General features: G+C 35.0%; 1 protein-coding gene across 5 annotated transcripts in view; it reads right to left on the minus strand.

Annotated features, from left to right (window-relative positions):
* CCDC91 (coiled-coil domain containing 91) overlaps positions 1-20,999 on the minus strand; it is a 149,954-nt gene that overhangs the window by 115,328 nt on the left and 13,627 nt on the right. For all 5 annotated transcript variants that reach the window (XM_040595736.1, XM_040595739.1, XM_040595735.1 and 2 more), the window contains exons 2-3: positions 7,495-7,555; positions 7,304-7,382 (exon numbers count right to left, since the gene is read on the minus strand). In XM_040595736.1, coding sequence (XP_040451670.1) covers positions 7,304-7,382; positions 7,495-7,524 — 109 coding nt within the window. In that variant the 5' untranslated portion in view covers positions 7,525-7,555. The remainder of the gene's footprint in view (positions 1-7,303; positions 7,383-7,494; positions 7,556-20,999) is intronic.

Raw genomic sequence — 20,999 nt, forward strand, 5'->3', positions numbered from 1 at the left:
TAACGAGGCTCAAACAATTATTAAAATCACTGGGGGATCAGAAATTCTGAAAACAAAACAAAGGGGATTAACATGAACTGTTAAATCAACATTTTATATGAGTCATACACTTCATACTGAGCTTCAGAATAAATACATTAGATAAGAAATACACCACTGAAAAAATAAAGAGTAACATTTACTAATTGGATGTTATTTACATCCAGCAATTAAGAGATGATATGTCAGAGGGCTCTGACAAAAGACCATATAATAATTCTTTGACATACTTTTGTAGAACGGTGCAAACTGTTTGCAGCACAGTCACCCTACGTGTGGGTTCAGCTGTTAAAAAAAAATTTTATAAAACACCCTAAATTTTCACGCTCAACTACCCATGTCTTCAATCATACAATCCAATGACCCTTTAAATGATCTTGTATACGCTGAGCATTTTTAGTTAAAAGTAACATTCAGATAGAAAGTTTAAGCCTGGTTTTATGTGTCCAAATTTCAGTGATCTCCTTTGAAGGACCCACATACGGTTGCTCAAGCACAACTGTAAGGGACAGGAAAACAGTATCCTACAAGGCAGGAATCTCTGTCAACTGTATCATCGAAGGCAGAATACAGGTATTTACAGCTGCACGATGCTGAATAAGCAGCTTAGGGAAAAATAAATTGAAAACTATTGTATTTATATAACTCAACCAATTTACTTTTGCCAACACACGGCAAACTAGCACACAACAGCATATGTCAAATGCATTCTAAAATACATAAGTAACAAACACCCAATAAAATGAGCTTATCATTGTTTGTGAAACAGTTTGTTTATGAAAGAATAGAATCTGTTCCAAAATATGTATTACAAAAAATTATTTTCCCACAAAACAAGAAGCAAGAATTAATAAATTTAATTCGAAACAAAGTATTTCCTGTGTTTACACTGTTTTTACCTCAATGTATATGGATAACTATTAAAAAAGGTTATACTGCTTAAAGAATGAGTAGAAGGGTAAAACAATAGATATCAATTGACACCCAATAGGGCCATAATAAATGTCATAAGGTTCTCAGATGGCATGCATAGTACCGGCAAAACTGTAAGTTTTAGTAGTTACCTTAGCAATTTTCAGTTTGTTGGGTTTTTTTTCCTTAACACACTTCCCAATTTCTCCCTTTCCAAAACCAATACTTTTAATCACTGTATTTGCAGATCACCAGTTCACCAGAATGAGGTGTATTTCCACATCCACTGGGGTATCAGAGTTAGGATCAACAGGTAAATGTCTACGTAACACTGAAGTTGACATCAATTTCTCTGTCGGCTTCAATGAGCATGAATGTCCTCCTATCAAGAGGAAACACTTCGCTGCTTCTCTATACGTACCAGTTTACAGTCATACATCAACATATAGAGAGGAAGAAAACCGACTCTAATGTACTTTCAAGATGATTTCTTTTAGTTCACAGCAGAAAGCTCTTCCCCACATTTTATCCTTTCAAAGCCAAACTACTCTAGAAAATAAGTAACACTATTCCAACAGCTTAAATCCCAGGCCATATGGAAATACTGATTTATTTTCTAACTTCTTATTTAAGTAAAATTTATATACAGCTACCAAAAGTTTACAACACTGTAACCATTTAGTTGAACCTCAGAAACAAATCTTTCAGTATTCAATGACTACAAACTCATTCCCATCAGTTTTGTTTAGTTTTATTTCAAAGGCTTCCAGAAACCTGGCAAAATATTCAGTCAATATGACTGTCTTTTAAAGCAGTTTGGCAACCGGTAAGGAAGAGAGAGAGGAGGTGTTATGTAATCTAATAGACATGCAACAAGACAATCTTTTAACCATATGTTAATTTCAGATAATCAAATCTGAAAAGTTATATGACTCATTTCCAAAGCAGCATAACCCAGGTAAAGGAAATATTAGCAAACAAAAAACAAGACCATTCCAGAGTTAAATGAGGCTTTATACCATTATCAGCAAAGACCTTTAAACCCTGTCCAATCATGGCAAGGAATAAAGCCAATTCCCTCCAATCTTTTTTAGGGTTATACTACTGTCCTGCTACTATTTACCCCTCCACCACCCTTCCCAAGTCAAGATGTTAGTATTCTGCAGAAACACAGAATTTAACATGAAAAGAAACAACTGAAAACAACCGTTTCAACACAACAGCTGAAAACAGCACCTTCCAAGCAATGCAGATCTCTTCTTACATGGCTGCACACCAGCACACATCACCCCATCACTTGTCATATAGACTTAAAACATCTTTTTTCAATGCTACAAACAAGACCATCAGAACTACTGAGTGCTTAGTTGAAACATGAAAAATATGCTTTGCATATATACAGTCCACGTGCATTGTTAATAAAAGAGTATTAGAACAAGGAGAAAAATCTTCTCCAGGAATTTGGAGGATGTTCTGTTATTCAAAGCAGTCACTAAGAATTCTCACTATACGACCAAACCTAATACTTGGCCAAATTAAATCAAAGGGTAAATAAAGAGCTTCAAAATTACATAAGCTACCTCTAGTTCTTCTTAAGGAAGGTAAACATATTGACATGACACAAAGCACAGAAAAGATTCAAAAAGATTCCCAAAATAACTTAATAAATAAAATAAATAAATAGAGCTCCTCTGAAACACCTTTGTGACAGGAAGTACAGAAATAGTGTTTCAGTCCAAAATTAATAAGTAGAACAACCTTGGAACAATAGAGACTGGAGGCCACATATAAAAACTAGCAATTTTTCTAATGTATGTGGCCAAAGGATAGAAGAAAATTAAAGAAAAATCTTACCCTGTAAGAAGCTAAACCAATGAAACTTGGGAATGCAATATGGCTCCACATTAAGGCACGTAAACTTATATGGCTATGTGAGCATTACAGTTAGTAGATACTTGGTCAATACAACTGATGGACACAAAGCAGCTAGCTACTCAAGCTCCCCCTAAAAGGTGAACCCAGCTTTTGGGCATCTGAACAGCGCTCCAGTTCATGGAGTGAACCGATTACATTTCCATTAAACAAATGGAGGTCACCTAGGTCATGCAAAACAGTGAAATTCAGATGTTTATACTCTAGTGCTGGTTTGCATACAGGTGTGTTCTTGTGTCTTAGTTCTTTCAGTTCGGCCATCTCCCACAGTCCTAGATGGCAGCTATAGGTTATAGCTCTTCTAAATCTCCAAATATATTCCAACACTATAGAATCTACAGTGACTGGACTCAACCTTCCTTTTCTCTGGTGAAGCACCAGGTCAAGCTGGATCATTACTCAAATCCTGATTAAAAAAAAAAGAAAAGTGTAATTAACTGAGACTATAAACAATTTCACTAAAACTAAGCAACATATTCAAAATCTTTACTGGAAGAACAGGTAGAAAAAACAATAGCATAAGCCTCATCTCCTCACCAAATGAAGCCAAAAAAAACCAAACAAAAAACTCTCCACCTCATCCACTGTTAACACTGCCATGAATCTGGTTTAACCTAATGCTTGTAAACAAAATCATTCTGAATCTGCACAGCTTTAATCAGAAACACCTGCTCAGACTGCACTTCCATCTCATTCCCAGATGGGAATTCTGTCTTAATTTCACTGAAAAAGCACCGCTCCCTCTGTTTTGTTTTTACTTTTTTTTTTAAAGAACTTTTGTTTTACTTAGAACAATCTGCAACAGATAGATTCACAAGGCTCCAAAAGAGTCCTTTGCTGAACATCTGCTTGGTTTTACCACCTGCTTCATCACATGAGCTCCTTCTGATATCCAAAGAATTCCTGCCAAAATGAAACGCTGACACAACATGTAGAGACCCAGATCCTGTTCCTCCTATTCACTATAAGCAACAAACATATTCTTCATAACCTTAGAAAAGCGGAGCTAAACCCAGACTCTGTCGACATGCAAGCACAGTGCTAAATTTCAAGATTCTCCTTGCAGGCATAAAGGTAGACAACCTGACACCCACAGAAGTGCAAGAAAAGTGACAGTTTATACAACTCTTCTTGAGGAAGAAAAAAACCCTAAAACATATCAACAACAACAAAAGTAGGCACTTCAGTGTTCCAGGACACATTTACTGAACTGCAAATTGACATTGCTCTTAAAACCTTATTTTTATTAAGTTGCATAACAACGTGTTTCTACTGCTAAGCATCTAAAGACAAAACAAAGCAAAACTAACTTACTAATAATTATTTCATTGAAGACTCTTGTTTATCAGTTGTAAGGACCATATTAGAGTCTAAAATACTTCAGAGTTACTTTCTTAGATAAAAAGTATGTAAAGTTACCCCCAAACACCTAAGTCAATAATATCGCATTTGCAGTTAGATTTGACCACTGTATGAAAAATAGCTCAGTTTGTTTAATATTAATGTTCAATAAATGAAATTATTTGAAAACAGCATAAGTGTTACATTCTTTTTCTCAAAAAAGTTAGCTTATGAATCCAAGGAGCAAAACCCCCTGAAACACACCTTACACTAACAAACCAAGAAAATATCATGAGTTTTCTGGCCAGCCATAATAATTATTACAGTCAGCCTCTCTGAATATCTTCTGGGAACTAGGTGGACTAGAGATAAGGCACTAGAATATTCCATAATTTATCTTAGAGTTCTTAAAAAATCAAATTAGAGAGATCTCATCTTTCCAAAGAACTACTTTTTATTCCCAAAGTGTTTTCGTTTTGTGGTCATTGTTTTTTTAACATTTGCCTCTCCAACTTTACAAATGCATTTACCGAATCCAAGCTAAGAAAACACTGATGTTTGAGTAGTTCCCTCACATCTCTCCAAAAGCCCAGGCACTGGGCATACTGTAGTGATTCTTTTTAGTACTTCATGTTAAGGCTGGAAAGGAAAAAAGAAATCCATCACATATATAATGACACTAATTAAGAAGGACTTTTTTCTACCTCAGTTAAACAATCAGAAGGAACAGACCCAATACAACAGGTGGTTCTTTGGACTCTGCTAACAGTAGTAGCAAAGACATCTAAGTAACAGGACTGCACAAATGCATGTTATTTTTCTTCACTACTGCTAACTTCTTCATACTCATAATGCATACTTTCACAGAGCTAAGGTCTTCAGACCTGCCCTATGCTCTATTTCCATGTTTAAAAAGCACCTGCTATGATGGGTTCTAATTCAAACCTGCAACCATAAGAGATAAAAAACAAACAAATTTGTTACCACTTTTGCCATTCAGAATAAAACCAGTCTTTTCCTATCAGGTGACACTGCTAGAGAAGCCTAGCAGAAAGAGATGCATGTTCTCTGTTAACTGTCCTGATGGAAGGAGAAAGAAGAGTATAGTATTTCTGCTGTACAAATTCTTACTTTTCTCCCTTTCTGAACCAGCAAACACAGCTAATAAACAATTTCCAATTTGAAGTCCTGCATAGAAAAGACTATTTGCACATACCAATAAACATTTCATCACAATGTTGTCTACCGAAAAAATTAAATCAATGTTCAAAACGATAGTAAGAAGCCCAAGACAAGTTTCAAGGGCAAAATTGATCACTGTAATGAACACTGGAGCCTTAGAAAATTTCTGATTTATTCCTGCATGCTAAGAAATACTGCAACAGGCTTCAGTGTTTTGTTTTATAACTTTTTAGATCTTAAAAACATCAGATATGCGGGAAATCAATGAGATGGGTAACATAGTCCTCCTTCCATAAAGTTCACCGAATCTTGGTTGTGTATAACTGTATCACACTTGAAATTTATGAAAATAATCTCAATAGCACTAAAATACATTTCTGACATTTTTCAGCAAAACTTACTGACTGACCAATTTCTAGGGTAAGACAAGAACAACTTAGATAAATAACAGTAGGCAGAAAACTCTGTTATTTCTGTTACTAAAAACATTAAGTTACAAGTCAATGCCTAACGAGCATTTTGATTGATCCTATTAAAAACTCGCCTCTTTAAATAAGTTCATTTGTTCACAGCAACATTTGCATGAAAAAGTCACCTAAAGATTTTTACAATAACAAAATATTCCAAATGCAAGGAATTATTTCCAAATTCAAATTATTTTAATTTTGAAAGACTTAAAACACCTTGGTATAAACTACCCTAAAACTTCTGTGTCACTTAAATCATACAAAAAACTTTCGTGTTACTTACAAATAATTTAAATTCTACACAGCTTGTTAGGTTTAAATTAGACTTCATGAGATACATACCACATAGCTGTATTGGATTTAATTTAAACACATTCAAATATGCTAATGAATTGAAGCAGTATTTTTTACTAGAAGTCAAAATTAATAATAAAGTTATTTGGGAAAATATAGTTTCCTTATTATTTGTTTTCCTTTATTTCAATGACAAATAAAATAAATTATTCAGTAATGGATGAAAGCCAGTAGCAGCAGAAATAAACAAATAAAAACATTCGAAAAATATGATTTATGGAGAGCTCATAATGAGAAAAATACCTTTCTTATGTTTAAAAATATAATTAGTTTGCATAATTTATTTAGCATAATAATATAACAACAAGCAGAAGTCTTTAGTTCCTGACCAAAGGTTAAAATAGAGCTTGCTTTTTTCTTCCTAATGCTGCTAAAGTGATGTTTCTGTTTATGAAAACAGTGAAATCTAAACTAAAATCCCACAACAAAATCAACTGCCAATCAGTTACACCTCTTTAATCTTTTACTTGCTCTGCTATTGCACATTTATCCACTATCAATGAGCTTTTTTCAATTTCTTAAAATCCAGACACGCACCGGGCATTTGTATAAATGAATAAAAGTAGCTCCATGATGTTTCAGCTTCTGCTTAAGATAAAGGATGTGTCATGTATTTTCTACTTTTAAAAACTGCTTAAGTAAAAAAAGATCATTCCCCCCCCCCACACAAAGCACCTAAAAGACACTATCAGAGTCAACGAAATCTAATGGAGGAAGCAACATGTTCAAGTCTTATTTTTAGGTTTACTTTTTGTACATTTCCCCATCGTTTGCAAGAGACATTCCACACTCAAAAGTAAGAATATCCTTCGAATGATGAAGCTCCATTTCTTCTTCCCATGAGAAGCCAATCAGGCTTTGACCTGGACAAACCATACTTCCCTTTCATTCCTCAAAAAAGTTTAACTTTGAGAAGGGCAACTTCCCAAAATTATTCAGGAATATTCTTATACTAGATTTCACTGCTGTCCATTCTTTTATTGTGCATATACACCCTTTTGGGTACTAGTATTTATAGTGAATACATAAGGACAGCAATACATTATTAAGAATTTTTATAGTGATTTTACCAATACCTGTAGGAAATGCTGCCCAAGCAATAGCAGGGGATATAGTCTGCTTTTCACCATCTCCAAACTCATAACTCTCTGCTGCCTAGAAACACAAAAAAAGTATTATTGTAACACATAGCATTTTACAAAATGCTATAAATTCCTATAATAGTTAAAAAGTTAAATTTCAAAATTAAGTCATCTGAATAACATACCTCAAATCCTCCAAAGTCATCGTCATCCATCCTTCAAATGGTACTAGAATACAGCAGAAATCTTGATTTAAAAACAAAAACACAGCTGCTGAATTATTATATTTCCTTTACCTTAAAATAACAATAAAAGCTTCATAAAACCAAAGGTATTTCTTAGTTTTAAAGGACAGACTTGGGTAGAGCAAGTCACTGTGGTCAAACCTTGAAAGCCCAGCAGTATGGAGTAATACAACGTTCTACGGTACAGGAAAATGGGTGTATTTCATTCGCCAGTCTCATAAGAGAAAGGTGTTGGACTTTCTGATCAACTAGAAGTCAAAAGACAAAATGACTCATGGAGAAAGGTGTTGGACTTTCTGATCAACTAGAAGTCAAAAGACAAAATGACTCATGTATCTGTACTTCAGTTACATGACAGATGAGTAGAGACCTTCACTTGGATACAACTGCTCCCTAGCTTATCTATGTGCTCTTCATAACCTCATCACCTCCTCATTTAGAAATGAGTATTCAGTCCTTCATCCAAGTACTCATCGCCACAGGTTACCTGAAGTCTTCCTAACTTACAAGTTCTACAAAAGATCAAAGGACCTAAATCAAAACTTTTTTTCAGGTACAGGATTCAAGGGCTAGAACTGCAAGATGTCTCAAGAAGTAATTTTTTATTGATCAAGATAAATGAAAAAAATGAAGGAATTTGAATAGCTTCAAGGGAAAAGATAAGCACTGCCCATCAATATTGTCAAACAACTTCTGAAAGCAAGGATGCAGAAAAAGCTTTCCAAGATGAGAAAACAGAAAGATGGTACTTTAAAAGCTATATCAATTGCTCTCAAATACAGCAGTCAAGTCCCCAATACCTCAACAAATGAACTGAAAACAGCAAATAACCTAGTCTGGATATGTATTTTAAAAAACAAACAAACAGCAAACAAACAAAACAAAAAAACCAAAACAGTCCAGGAAGTAGGAATTCTGACCATCAGATTCCAAAATGAAGAATTTTCTTAATTAGTAATGAAGATGATGCAATTTAAAGTGATCACTATATATCATGTATTTTATAGGTTTTTTGTTTATAATTTAAAATAAAACATTTTCCATTTTCAAATCACTGAGATTAAATCCAAAAAGATTTCCTGCTTTTCCCATCTCTTCTTAGCTGTCTGGCAACGTCAGCACAAACTGCAACTTAGAAAAAGACTGTGGTGAATTTCTGGAAATTTTTCTGCTACCACAGAGGTCCTTCCCTAGGTTTCATGGAGGGGCTGATTTAGATTTTACAAACTGATCAGCATTTTTGAGTTGTAGCCCTGAATTCTGTGGCATTTTGATATATTTATAGTTAAACTGCTGTTCTTTTTACAAAAATGCAGGCTAAGTTACTCAGCTAATGAAAGTAACTCAAGATATACACGGGTGTTCAAAGAATGGCATATTACCTATTTAAAAATATATATATGTAATTCTGATATGCAAATGATGAGCCAAATAACCTTTAGGGTCTTTATAGAATGTCAAAATGTTTGTAAAGTGAGTTGACTTCAGTCAAAATAGACTATAGGCTGGAGAAACTTTTATTACTGTGCAAGCACATGCTCAGAAACAGAAGAATTCAAAGGGTTTGGAGGAAATCTTCAAATTAAAGTACTAGAATGTCAGAAGGGGACACTTTCCATTTATATCCACTGCTGAAAATCACTACCAAGAAAGACTCCAATTCAAATAGTTTAAACCACCACGGTCACAGTGTAAGCAGACAGATTTGGTTAAAGTATATTATCCAGTATTCACATGTGCTATAAGTAGTAAGTATCTTTTTAGGGACTGCAAGGAGTTTTAATGGTTTTGTGTTTGTTAGGTTTTGTGCTGATTTATTTTTTAAGAGAGAAAGAAGGTAGTTGGGTATTTTTTCCATCAATGCTAACCTTAACCAGTCAAACATTCATGCATTCCATTAACAATCAGAGCTTTAATATATTAACTCAAAAATATAACACATACACACAGAAATGAAAGCAATGGAAGTTGTATAGATAGAACACCACTGCTGAAGCAGTCAGCAATGCACAAACTGGGAATGTCAATGTATTCATGCTACCTATTATTAAACGCCACCCAAACCAGACTGATTTATATAGGTGATTTATATAGGTACTGCAAAATGCAGCATTCAAGTAGCAATCAGAGCAGTCAGCTGGAGAAAGAGAGGCTTTAGAAAGGCAAACTGTTGTTTTATGAATACACTATGTATCATATCAACAGGTCCTACAGGCTCTACCCAAGTTACTTCAAAATAATTACTTCAAAAGAGCCCACCAGATTTTCTCCCGAAAAGCAAGAGACATTATTCCCATTGTCTCAGAACTGATTGTCTTGGATGAAGAAAGTGCACTCCATAGTCAGCACTGTTTCAAAAAGACAAACTAGAACAAGTTCAGAGGAGTGCAACAGGAGTTAAAGCCATTTTGGAAAGACACGCTAAAATGGAGAGTCTTATTTAAAAAAAAAAAAAATTAAAAGGCAAACAAAAATACCTATCAAATATGAAAAATAGCATGCTAAGATGTGATTAACTACTTATAAGGGAGTAAAGGACAGAAGCCTCTATAGGCAAAACTGTGTTAAACACTAGCGAGGATGCAACATAAACCCCAACAAGAAATTTGTAAGAACCTATGTATAAAACAGAAGTAACTTTTGATACAGAAAAAGGATGTAGTGCAGAAGAAAAAAAAAAAATAAATGGAGAAACATCTTATTGAATCTACCATCTTTGTTGCCACATTTCATATACAGTTTTCGTAATCTGGTAATGATCACAATACTATTTTGACCTAAGATTACCTTACTCCACAAATTTTAACACAGACATTTCATGGCTGTAACAGCATGATTGATCTATGAATTATTCCACACATCATTTAAATGGAAAAAAAGAGAAACAGACTCCAAGCAAGTCCCAGTAGTATCAATGGTGTTTTCATGCCTAACTACCAATCCTCCTGTTTCCAGTTCTTTGGAGAACCCACAGGAATTCTAGGCTAAATGATTCTCAGCCACCTAGGAAAGACTGTTTGCTATTTGTGTATGTATAACATACATTCATACTTGCCTCTGTTTTCAGAGACAAAGCTAAGTTTCTAGTCCACCAGAAAGAAATCCTGATTTGTTTACATGCTTTGTTTGCTGTAGGCAAAAAAAAAAAAAAAAAAAAAAAAAAAAAAAAAAAAAAATATCAGAAACTAGCAAACTTTGCATTTATCATAAGTAAGCAGGCAGCAAATTAGGACAGAAAGCATCCACTTCAAAAACTCAAAGGGTGAGGTGCTCTCTTCAAAGAGTGTTTGTGAAAGAGCTCTTCCTAGAAGATGTCTTTCCAAAAAGATATCTCTTCTTGCATAAAAAGGGTGACTTTCAGCAAGGAGAAGGGAACAGGGCCACACCAGTGTTTCAAGAAGTGTTTAGAAAGAAATGAATCAAACCTATTTTTAGCTACAAGTCTTTCATAGCCCTCAAAAGTACACATGCCATTTAGCTCTAAAAAATGTTTCAATAATACGTTATAAACTTAACTGATAACAATACTGAAAATATGACCAAATACACAATTTTTCAATTCTACCCCTTATTCTGGTGATGGAAATGCACTTCTGGTATAAATAAACAGCAGAATTAGCCTAACACCTCACATATAACTCAACAGTTTTGAGAGCAGCTTTTTTAAATCAATCATCTATTCCAAAATGGGCAATAAGACTTCTCTTTCCTCATAGGCTAGGAACATTATTTGTGGCACCGGAATAGGAAAGAACACATTAAGTGCTGACAATCTTCAGGAGGTTTTAAAAAACAACACAAAAAGACGAAACAGCCCACACAGTCTTGCCATGACTAAATGTGGTGTCTTAAAATATGCCTGATACTGGAATTAAGTAACTGTAAAGTTGGGCAACAAGAAGTCAACCTCAAAATTACAGATTCATAGAAATTATGGTTGGAAAAGACACAGTAGGTCATCCATCCAGGCCATTCCCAAAACATTACAGTTCGAGAGAGTCATGCCCTAAAAGGCTTCAGAAGCTCTCCAGTCACACTCCTGTGAAAAGAAGGGAACTTTCCATGGATTACAAAATATGTAAGCCCCTGCATTTTCAGTAGATTTTATCAACAATTTGTATTCATCAAATCCTACAATAGTTTAGGCCAGAATTAAGACAAGCAGGCCATCCAGTCCAAGGTCCTGCTCAAAAGCAAGGTCAGCACTGCTTTCAGATCAGGTTGCCCAAGGCTGCCTTCTCCGGGACTGATAACGGGTGGCCAATGTATCCACACACAGATAGCTCTGCATATCCAAGAGAGTAGCAAGCTTTCCTATACAAAATGCAGTCACCAAAGCCTGACCATCAGCTTTACATAGGCCATGAGAACTTTGTGAAATGCAGTTCCCTAACACACATTACAAAATCTTTTTATATGCAGAAAGATCAAGAGCCATTCACAAGGAATAAAACAAAAAAATAAGCTTGGAACGAAGCCCCTCTTCCCCATTCCAACAGTTAGGAGGAGAAGGAATGTTGTAAGCCCACCAGAAATCCTGGTATTCTTCATCTCCAAAAGGAAAAGTGGTAAAAACATCAAACAGTGGATTAAGAAGGATTCTTCATTCACTTAAATGTTTACCTCTGGTTAGTGAGAATTCAAATTTATCCCGACCTGATCTATTACTTGATAAACCAAATATAAATTTGATAATCAATTTATCTTTGTATGTATCTGTAAAGACAACTAATTTGCCAGGTACATTCAACTGGACGCTATATTACTTGGCCTCTAATTTTCAGTATGTAACTAACTTGCAGAATTTTGCACATCTTAAAGGCACAACTTCTAGAGCATATTGCCATTTGTTTTGTCAGAACAGCATGTGTGGAGCTGGCTGAGGGTGGGGATGCTGCATTTGTATTTCTGGCAAAGACAGTTGGTGGTTTAACCCCTACCTATGACAACCTATCAGTTTTACATGCAAGTTTATGCTTAATAAATGACTCATTCAACGTGTTCAATCAATTAGCTGTTTCTTCAGCAGACATAACATAGACTGCATTATTTGAAGAATAAATCTTTGGCTGAAACTGCAGGCTCCAAAAAGCCTATCCAAGATTAGTATGAGATGTATTAAAAAAAAAAAAATTAGTCATTTAGAAAGCATATATACTGGCAATACCTCTCTGATAAAGAGCAGAACAGATGATAAATCTGTATCACAAAGTTCTAGCCAGCTCACATGGACTTTTCCTCATGGATCTTCAGCCAAGCCTCCAAGCACCTTTTAGCAATTTTAAAACAGGAATAAAATGTCTTCTTTCTATGCAGCCAATACAGATTTTTCTCCTGATCTATACCAATTACAGCCACAGGATAAGCACATGGCATCTTAACAACTTACAGTACCTACCAAGTCATGAATTAGAAATGCTTGATTACACAATACACATATCCCAAAGGGTACAGAGCCCAGGACCAGACTATGAGCGTATAGCATCATGGCAAATAAAATAAATTTAGAGCAGATGTAAAATTTTCTAAAAAACTCAAACCAAAAACTTACATTTCTCTCTTCACTCCTGCTTGAGATCTCAGCATTAAAAGTAAGCTGTTTGATAACACTTAGACCATAATCAGAGGAATACTTTTCATTTATTATGGAATCTGGTGGCACAAAAAACTATATAAACATTACCAAAGATCACTGTCAAAACAAAAATTAAATACTAGCTACTGGCCAATATTTATTTTGTTTTAATTCTTTTTTTACATTGAGGAATTTAACTTCCCTTTGTAGCAGTAAGGCTAAATTCTTCTAGCATATTTGTCATGTATCAATTTCTAAAAATAGGAGCTGTAATGAGATACTGAAATGTAGGTGATTTTTCTGGGTTTTTTTTCTTCAAAAAGAATGAAACAATATGATGCAGTAATTCTCAATCCTTCAAATAAACGGAAAATTCAATCCTTTCAGTATTTTATTTTTCTTACTTTCAATTCTGTAATTTGCCTCATGGCAATATCTTGTTTGCAATGAAAAGCTTCCGTGGACTTCTTTTTATTATTAAAGCATCTGACTATATAATAAAATTGAATGCAAAAATTTCCTACAAAGATACCATGATCCATGTAGCTAACATTCAGTTAGTGCTTTGTTATTTAATGAATGGAGTTCACACTCTTGTTACAGAAAGGGTGTGTGTGTGTAAGCAAAAAAAAGAGTAATCTGGTATTCTGTATTGTTTTTTAACAGGAAAACTCTTAACAGCTCTTAAATTCCGCATTAAATTTTCAGCTTTTATCATCTGTATCTAACAAGGAAAGTATGTAATTGAGCAAAGGCTAATATCACAAGACCATGAGGACATGAGACCAGAGGGAAATTTAGGACTGTCTCTCAATTTGGAAAATTAGACTGCATTAGTAATTACAACAAACATGGTCTTAAAAGAAAAAAAATCTTTGAAGAAACAAAATTTACTCAGAGACACTTTAAATTCTTCGGCTATTAAGAAATATGCTACTTCAAGTGGAGTGCTTATTAATTGGATAAGCTATTATTTTTTAATGAGATATCTGTGAGAATTCTGGGTAGAACCAAAGGTAAACATTAGGAAGATCTTTTAAGAAGAAATAGAAATACAAGCTTTTTATAATTTCAGAGAATGAAATGCCCTAATAAACCTGGAAATTCAGTTTTAAGTTTTCTACTTTTAGAAAGGGGGTGGGGTGTATGGTCTCAACTTTTGGTTTGGGTTGTTCGGGGGGTGGGTGGGGATGGGCCTTTTTAACCAAAACAAAAGACAAACACAATTTCAAAGTTTTAGGAAAAATTAGAAAATTAACTAATTTGGAAAGTATAATTTAATACTTGAACCAATCAACTGTTGCCAAAAGTATACAGCATCCACATCTCTATATTAAGAGATGTAAACGTTGATTTTATACTGTATCAGAAAAAAGAAAGGCTACATTTTTTTTTTCTTGAAGTAGAGCATCTAAATCCCTGTAGGCATACAAACTTATGTCTGTCTGTATATGCCAACTGTTAAAACAAGATGGTTAGATGAGGGAACTGAGAACCTGCAACATCTAAGACACAAAGCTTAGATTGAAACAAGTTATTTCACTTCTTTACTCAACTGCCCTTTTATCTTCCAATCAGGCAATACCACCCCATACAAAGTTGTTCAAGGGCTGTACTCCCTACCCCTATCATTAGATAGTGAAAGTCAGGCAACACAAAAATGCCAATGTTCTCCATCATATGGATCATATTATCATCTGAAAGGTACTGAACTGACATGAGAAAAAAAAAAATCCCTTAAATTCCACAAAAATAGGTATTAAGATAATCTGAAAAAATCAATTCCACAAAGATTTGTGTTGTAGAACTTGTAGGTCCTTTTCCTCAGCATACAGTTTGGGTTTCTTTTAAACAGTGCTTAAAACAGGAAAAAGCAATAATAAATAAATAAATAACGTGCAAATTCCAAGTCCATTTCACTTCTGTAGATCAGACACAGCTTCACAAAAAAGAAAGTGCAGGTTCCATGTTTACCTACAAGCAGAATAGGGGCTCTGATAGCTCCCACAGAGAAAGCAGGTACTGGTTTTCAAATTCATTTAAGACAAAGGAGTGGGAAAAAACCCACAGCCTCACATGGAAAATGCATTCAAGAACTGGCAATTCCTATTATATCCTAGAAGAAAGTAACATCAGAAAACCAGCAAAACGATGTTCTGTGAAATCTGATCCCTGAAGAGCTATTAAGAAAAGTATTTGTAAAAGGTATGATACACTGAAGTAATTTAGAATAGTATTCTGTGAGTGACAACATATAAATATAGACTGTATGCAAAAGAAATTACTAGTGGGGGAAAAAAGGGCTTAATATTAGATAGATACTGCCTACCTTTCACTCACTGTTCTACGTACATGTAAAATCACCAAATACATGGTGAGCATTTATATACAGGAAAGGAATAATATGTATCAGGAGAGACGTGCTTTCTCCTAGATCAGTAAAATGGTGTGAAGCCTAGGCCAACGTCTAAAATACTACTCTGCTTGTGATTCAGAAATAATTGCTGAGGTTGACTTTAGAGTATTTCCTGAGATAGAGATCTACCACATGCATGTACCAGTTTTGTCTCTCTACCAGACCACAACCCATGAACCACATGGGGATTCCATGTGTAACCGTTAAGTACTCAGAGGACAGCATCATTCAGAAGACAAGACTTTGCAAGTATCACAGTGGTACTTTTAGCACATATTTTCAATTGAAAGGCTCTAGACAGAAAAGGTCTGTATACTTTGCCTTCCAAATGTCTTTATCACTGAAATCTTTCTATGGTCGGGGAAAAAAACAAAACAAAACAAAAAAAACACACCAAAAAAACCCAAAACCCTATTACCTATAATAAGACAAATATGGAATTAATTCCAGAGGGTTACCTATTGACATGAGTAATTATATTTTACATATATACATATCTATGTGTGTATATATATACATCTATAATTACACATGTATTTCTTAATTGAGGATCTTTTTTATATTTTTGCCCATGATTCTTTGTCAGCTTCTCCCAACTTCAAGAATTTCCCACTTAGAAAATACCAACTTTTTCACTCTTGAAAGTCAAAGATGCGTTCAAATAAAACCTTATCATCTAAAGTATATTACAATATTATTCAGCTTCTTTCTTTGCCTCCAGAATCTACAGAAACTTTTTCAAGAGTTAATTCTAACAGCTTCAGTAACTCAAGATTTTATAGAAAGTTCTTCCGAGGTCTCCAGCCTTCACCATAATTGGTTTCTTGGGACCAGAACACGAAAAGACTAGGTTTGGTTTTACTATGAAAATAAAGAATCATGCAGTTAAACTTTCAAATTTCTGTAATGTCCCTCTATAAGCTTTCTCTATCACAAATACATTTTTACTTCAAAAGCCACGCACTTCTACAACGTGTACCTGAACTTCTGCGAGAAGTCTGACAAAGCTGATACAATCAACACGTGTGCTTTCTGAAGGAAAAACCTCTCCCCTCACCAAGCTTCCTCCCCATCTGCCCCTCAAAAAAACCCAGAACGCAGCATGAATTAAACTGGAATTAAAACTTTGTTACGCATAGCTAGGCAATACAATATACCTGTAATTAATCAACATCAAGTGCAGATCAACAATCTCTGTAACCATGATTCAATTTAATGCTAATCAGAAACCCTGGAAATTAGTTTGTATTCTACAAAAAGAGTTAAGAACAGTATGATTAGTTATCTACAAACTAGGTCACAAAGATCAGACACCAATGGTCCTGCACATGCCTGAGCAAAAGTGACCACAGTAGGCTAAAAATTCTCATACTTAAAGTATACTTCTTGTACTATAAACAGTCCTCTAAAAGATAGAGGCAGGCTGTTCTCAGAGTTGCACAGGGAGATTAGGACAAGATCCACAGGACAGAAGTCAGAATAGTGAAAATTCTGACCAGATATTGGAACAAGCTCCCACAGACATGGTGCGGTCTTCATCCCTGAAGATATTCAGAACTCAACTGGACAGGGCTCTGAGCCATCTGCTCCAACCAGATCTTTAAGCAGAGGTTTGGACTAGAAAACCTCCACATGTCCCTTCCATGCATGGTCTTTTTTGTTTTGCACGCAGTTTTATCCAGAGTAGTATAGTAAAAAAAAAAAAACAACAAGCAACCAACAACCAAAGAACTTCAGAATCATAGTAGCAGAGGCAGTAAAAAAAGGTGAATCCACATTCAAGATTGTTCTCCAGTTGAACTGTACTAATAACTACCAATCTGTCGAGGATTATTTTAGGACTGGGTTTGCTAATGACAAATGAACCAACTTCAAGAGATCAGCATGGAAGAGAAAGAGCACCTCTAGAAATCTTCACTGTTGTAGAAGGGACAAAAGTAGCAAAAACCTAAAAAATATTTTCATCATGAGTTCAAAGAAAAAAGGTCTTACATACATCTCTGAACTCAGAGGTGTTTCTTGAAGGTGGCTGACATGAACTTTCAGCATTAAGAAAAAAAAATCTTTACAAGAAAAAATCGTGTGGGGATGTTTCTTCTCTAGAAGTAATAGGAAATGTTTTCAATTAACTGATTTGTTCAAAACTGCCCGTAAAAATTATTAAATTGCACGATCTGTCTGTGAATACGGCAAGACATCTACAAACAATTTTTTTTCAAAAAGAAAAAAGTCTAACGTTTCATAATGAATGAATGGTGAATGAATGGCTTTTTGAGCCAGGTTTAGTAGCCTCAGTCTGCACCTTCCTCTTGGCCTTGATACATACAATGTTCTGCTATTTATTGCTTCTCTCTCAAGAGGAAAGCTGGGTATCAGTTCCAGACAGTTCATGCAACTGGACACTCCAACTGTACTTAATTTTTGTAAAGTGCATATTCATATAACACAATCTTTTTACTTCGAAGCAAAGAATTTAATGGTACAGAAGCATCCACTGTTAAGGGTTTGGGAATGTTAGGACAAACAGTGGTCTTTCTTCTATAGTCCATGTTTGATAAGAAATGGAAGGTTTAAAAGTAAAATAGAAGGGTCATAGGTATTTCAAATGCATTTCCACTTAAAATGTTAAGCTTCAAGAACTCTAACAACTGAAATACTTCTGCTTCTCCATCCTTTTCTGTTAATATCCAGTGTTCCTAAATGCAAACAGTTCTTTTTACTTGCAAATCACACTGATCTGTTTTACTAGGACTTAGAAAGAGGTGTCTGTACCATGAAGGGAAAAGCCTTCAAGGAGCAAAAACCACCCAGTTCTGCCTCAAGGGAACTTTGTCACAGAGAAGGCTTGACATAGTCTTAGTAACAGAGCATCATAGCAACACAATTTAATATAACATCTCAAACAAAAACATATCTCTGAATACATGTTCATAAGCATGTGTGGTAACTTATACAAATGTATGCCAATAAAGACAATATAAGAGTGTTCAAGTCCTTGCATACTAAGAAGGAATATATGCTTTATAAGAAAAAAAATTATTAAAAAAAAACAACGAAGAAATTGGATAATACTAGATTTTTTGCATGATGCTATGCCTAGGAAAATTTGGTGCTGAGTGAGTCACTGATTCTAAATACCAACACTAATTGCACTGGAAAAAGAAACTTTCACATCAAAAAAAAAAAAAAGCTTAAGAATTAAGTAGGTGACCTTGATATGTAGTTAAAATGAGGCTTTTTCCCTTATTTAAAAATAAAGTAAAATAGTAAAGGTCTAAAACAGAGAAATAGTAAAGGTCCAAATATAAAGGATGCCCAGTAAAACAGATGTTAAATATTTATGAAAGAGATAACGTTTACCTTTGACTTGTGTAGACAGTTTGCAAAACCCACAAAATATCAAAAGCTTACAGAATATGATTCTATCTTTATATTAGAAAAGCTGAAAGGTGACCATGACCATGAATACATGAAAAAAAAATAAGAAAATCACTAGCACATGGTAACTCTATTATGCAAACCAGGATGTGATACCAATTATACTCAATAAAAATAAATAGTATTGCTTTATTACTACTGTATGTCTCAGATAGAAAACCTCACTATTCCAATTAATAACACTTATCCCCTCTGCTTCCTTCAAGCCCTGGAAGTACGGTTCTTCTCATAGGGACATTGTACTAATTTGAGGCAAGAAAAAGATACTAACCTATTTCTCTGACATTACATGACATTATCAAAAAGAATAAGAATAATGGCTCAGGATTTTCAACTTAGTGATTTGACATGCCTCAGCTGCTAGTCTTGAACCAAAACACTTTTACTGTAATAATATTCTTCCCCCGCTGCCCTGCCCCTAACCACCTACTGCAAATTCAGATACTATGAATGTTTAATCCAAAGACTGAAATAAAACACGACTGGTCATTTAAAAAAAAATTAATCCTTTGTTTTACAAGCTCTGGATATACTGTTTGAAGCAGAAAAGACCAGGCATTAGTTCTCCCACACAGAAAGAATGCATAATCATTGCACTTTTTTCTCCCTTTACTAATACTTGAAAAGAAGACTTGATGACTTTTCGTTTACACGTCAAGCAGGTGAATTCGATTTTTCATACTCTCCTAAAGAGAAGGTTCAATTCACAGAGAAGCAACTCAACATGAGATTTTACGTTCATTTTCATATGACTCTTCTGAAGCAAACCGGAAAGGTTTCACATTGTCTAACCCAACACTTAAACAAGTAAAATAAAAATGCTGATTTGCCTTCCAACAGAAAACATTGCTGCCAGAATGTCTGTGCATATGTTATCTTTCCTTTTTACTTCATTTTGGTCTACTCATAAGCATGTAGCACAACTCTTACATCATGTGACCTTTGACCAATGGGATATTATCATAATTGTATGTTCTCCGTTGCAACCAAGAAAAATATATTTACTTCTCAAAGAAAAGGTTGATTGCCAGCGATGCCTTTGTAATACGACAAGGAAGCTGAAGCAGATATCACAGATCAGGCCAGAATGAAAACAGGACTAGGGCTCAACACCAAAGTCTTTTTCAGTCAGAATACAATGCTTTTACTTAATTTCTTTCTCCAAGTTGATATTTTTATACCAACTATGCATTTCTGGAATACTCTTCTCTAGTCCCAAAGCTTTTCACAGAGCTGGGTAGGCACTAACACACCCATTTCAGACAGAAGACCACATTTTCTAAGAGGTCCCATATCCAGGAAGTTAACAGGACATTTAAGTAATTCAAGCACCCTATACATGATAAGGGCACTGATATCAAGAATATTACTCACCAGTTAACAATTAAGCAAAAATTATTTGTCATTCAAGAGGAGGTAAACTCCCCCTGCCCCCAAATAAACAGAGAACAAAATACCAGCCAGATCCTCCACCCATCCTATAATCCATACAATTTTGTCTCCTTGCCCAGCTAGCCTAGGCAGGGAGCATGCCAGGCATGACCTGCAAAGCACAAATCCAACGATTTTCTTTTCAACTATCTGCACAACTCCTCCTCAATTCTATTAGCAAATAAAATATCATCATATAATTACATACATATAACGCTTAGCAAGCAGATCCTTCCAGAAATAGAAACACCCCCACTCCTTATGTTCTGCTGTGCCATTAAGCAGACACTGATCACCTTCACAGTGCCTCTGCCTTCTACGGTACTTCTCTTCACAGCAATGATGGCATTGATGGCAACGTGGTATTACAGGAGTAAGCATATCCACCCCCGTATTACACTAGCATGCACACAGAGAAACCAGGTAATTCATAAAACATACGCTGCCTCACAGCTGCGACAAAGAATAAACTGGATGCACAAAGTTTATGAAGTATAGGAAATGCATGTTGACACACCTCTGCTCATGAGGAGCATTTTGAATTGGTCACACTCTACATTTTCCCAATATAATGGAAACTAACTG

Source organism: Falco naumanni, chromosome 5, assembly GCF_017639655.2.
Source record: "Falco naumanni isolate bFalNau1 chromosome 5, bFalNau1.pat, whole genome shotgun sequence".
In the NCBI taxonomy this organism is placed as follows: domain Eukaryota; kingdom Metazoa; phylum Chordata; class Aves; order Falconiformes; family Falconidae; genus Falco; species Falco naumanni.